At 41.5% G+C, this 2,325-nt stretch overlaps 1 protein-coding gene across 1 annotated transcript; it reads right to left on the reverse strand.

Moving 5' to 3' along the window:
- Positions 1–2,083: 2,083 nt before the first annotated feature.
- Positions 2,084–2,320, reverse strand: LOC129676203 (keratin-associated protein 9-3; the record flags this gene model as incomplete). Its single annotated transcript, XM_055606528.1, has 1 exon — positions 2,084–2,320. A coding segment is annotated over one exon (237 nt), but the record flags the coding sequence as incomplete, so codon positions are not given.
- Positions 2,321–2,325: the final 5 nt, after the last annotated feature.

The raw sequence follows: 2,325 nt of genomic DNA on the forward strand, positions 1-2,325 counted from the left end.
TTTTATGCCTTTTGTTACTCTCTGAATGTATAAGTTATAATCTGTCCCCAAACAATTCTCATTTGATTCCTTACACTTACTTATTTTGTGTGGGTAGGTCTGTGTGCCGCAGGGCTCGTTTGTGTGTGGCAGTGACAGGGTAGCTTGAGGGACTCAGTTCTTGTCCTTCCACTAGTATAAGTCTTAAGAATAGAACTCTGGCTGTCAGTCTTTTCACAAGCACTTTTACCTACTAAGATATGTTGATGACCCAGTAACATTATATCTGTCTTTCTATCAGTCTGTCTATCTATCTACCATCTATCTATCTACTCATTTATCTATCTTCTATTATCTTCTATCTACCAATCATCTATATATCTTCATCATCATTATCTATCTATCTATCTATCTATCTATCTATCTATCTATCTATCTATCTAATCTATCTGTCTACCTACCTATAATCTTCTATGTCCTTCAGTTCCAAGCCCAAGGTCCCCTCATATTAGTTTGAAAAAGCTGCATAGATTTATAAATTATAAGCATTTCCTGATATTCATGCTCAACTATATAAAAACATATTTGTATGTGTATTACATAAAAGCACATTTATATATAATAAATATTTATTTGTTTTTCTATTAAGCAAACATCTGAAACCAAAGAACATACGTTAATTGTAAATACTGAGCAAAATCTTCATTATCTCCACTTTCTGTTTAGCACCTTGAAAAAAAAATAGTTTTAAAATCTCCTTCTGCTTGTGAATGTTTTCTTGGGAGAGGTTGGCCATCCTGATGCCCATCTTGTTCTGTCCTGACAGACTCTAAGTAAATGGAAATGAGTAATTTATTAACACATGGTACCTCTGTTTTGAGATCACCTGAAACAGCATCTTTAGCTAGTGGATGGGAAGAGAAGTCATATTTATGTTCTTCCCTCAGCGATTCTGGCTTCTATGCATCTAGTTGGTAAAAGCATTGGGTGAGATTAGGAGCCTCTGCCTGTCCTAGTTAGTGATAGCTATCAACAGGACACAGCCTACATAGCCTGAAAGGGATTTTCAACCTTTCAAGGGCATATCCTTCTCAGGTTTGCATGTAAGGTTGTCTTGACTGAAGATGGCCAAGTTCTCATTGTGGGTAATACCATCCCTAGGCCATGGTCCTGGCCTTATAAGAAAGCTAGCTAAAAACAAAATAAAACCACAACAACAGCAAAAACAGAAAAGAAAGAACGCCAGCTAAAAATAAGCCTGTGAGTGAGTTAGAGAGCAAGCTACTATGCAACATTCCTCCATGGTTTCTGATTCCGGCTTCCTTCCTTGATTTCCCTCAGTGACAGAAGTATAAGCCAAACAACCCCTCTCCCCTGCCATGTTGCTTGGTCAGAACGTTTAATAAAAGCAACAAAATGAAATAAAGACTATGTAAATGCTGCAGCTTTTAAATGGGTTTAACCACCGTTGGAGGGCATCCCATGTCCTAACAAGGTTTAAGAAGAAGAATACGAGAAATAGAAGCTGACAAGACAGCTCAGTGGGTAAAGGCCCTTGATGAAGCCTCAGAACCACAAGGTGGGAGGAGAGACTGCCTCTGATCTCTATTCACACGCCATTGACTTGTGCTTGCCCCCCTCCCCACCCCAAATAAATGAATGTATAGACTCAAACTCAGACATCTTCTATGTGGGTCGCCACGAAGCATCTGTTATTTTCACACCAAATGAAAAAAGAAGCAATTTTTGATATGCCAACAGATATAATTTATTATTTTTGATACATCGCCCTCTTTTTTTTTTTTTTTAAAGAGCAATTTACAGAACAGTGGAAGAAGAATGGAAAATATCTTAGCGTAGCATATTCATTCATGGCCTTGACAGCACTGAGCCTTGGAAAATAGGGGCAATCCCAAGGTAAATGGATTTTTTCTCATTTTGGGATCAAGTTTGTACTTTATGATTTCTACAGGGGATATCAAAGCCTTCCAGCATTAGATGATAAATGTTCTGGGACCCCAACTATTTGGTGAGCCCCCAAACACAAGCCAAACCAAAGTTCAAGAAAGTGGTAGTGGTCCAGTTGTTGAAAGCAACCTGATTCTCAACAGCTGGGCTCAGGGCAGCTGGGCTGGCAGCAGTGGCAGCAGCAGGCTGGGCGGCAGCAGGATTGCCCACAGTAGGATGGGCGGCAGCAGGAGGCCTGGGCATGGTGCAGCTGGCAGCAGGTTGGGGGTGTGCTGCTCACCACACAGCAGGGGGGCAGGCAGGTGCCCTCCACGCGGCAGTCTGGGCGGCACCATCTGGTGCGGCAGCTCACGGCTCCGCTGCCACCCTCCTGGCCAC

Source organism: Psammomys obesus, unplaced genomic scaffold (assembly GCF_907164565.1).
Source record: "Psammomys obesus unplaced genomic scaffold, mPsaObe1.curated_primary_1811, whole genome shotgun sequence".
Lineage (NCBI taxonomy): Eukaryota > Metazoa > Chordata > Mammalia > Rodentia > Muridae > Psammomys > Psammomys obesus.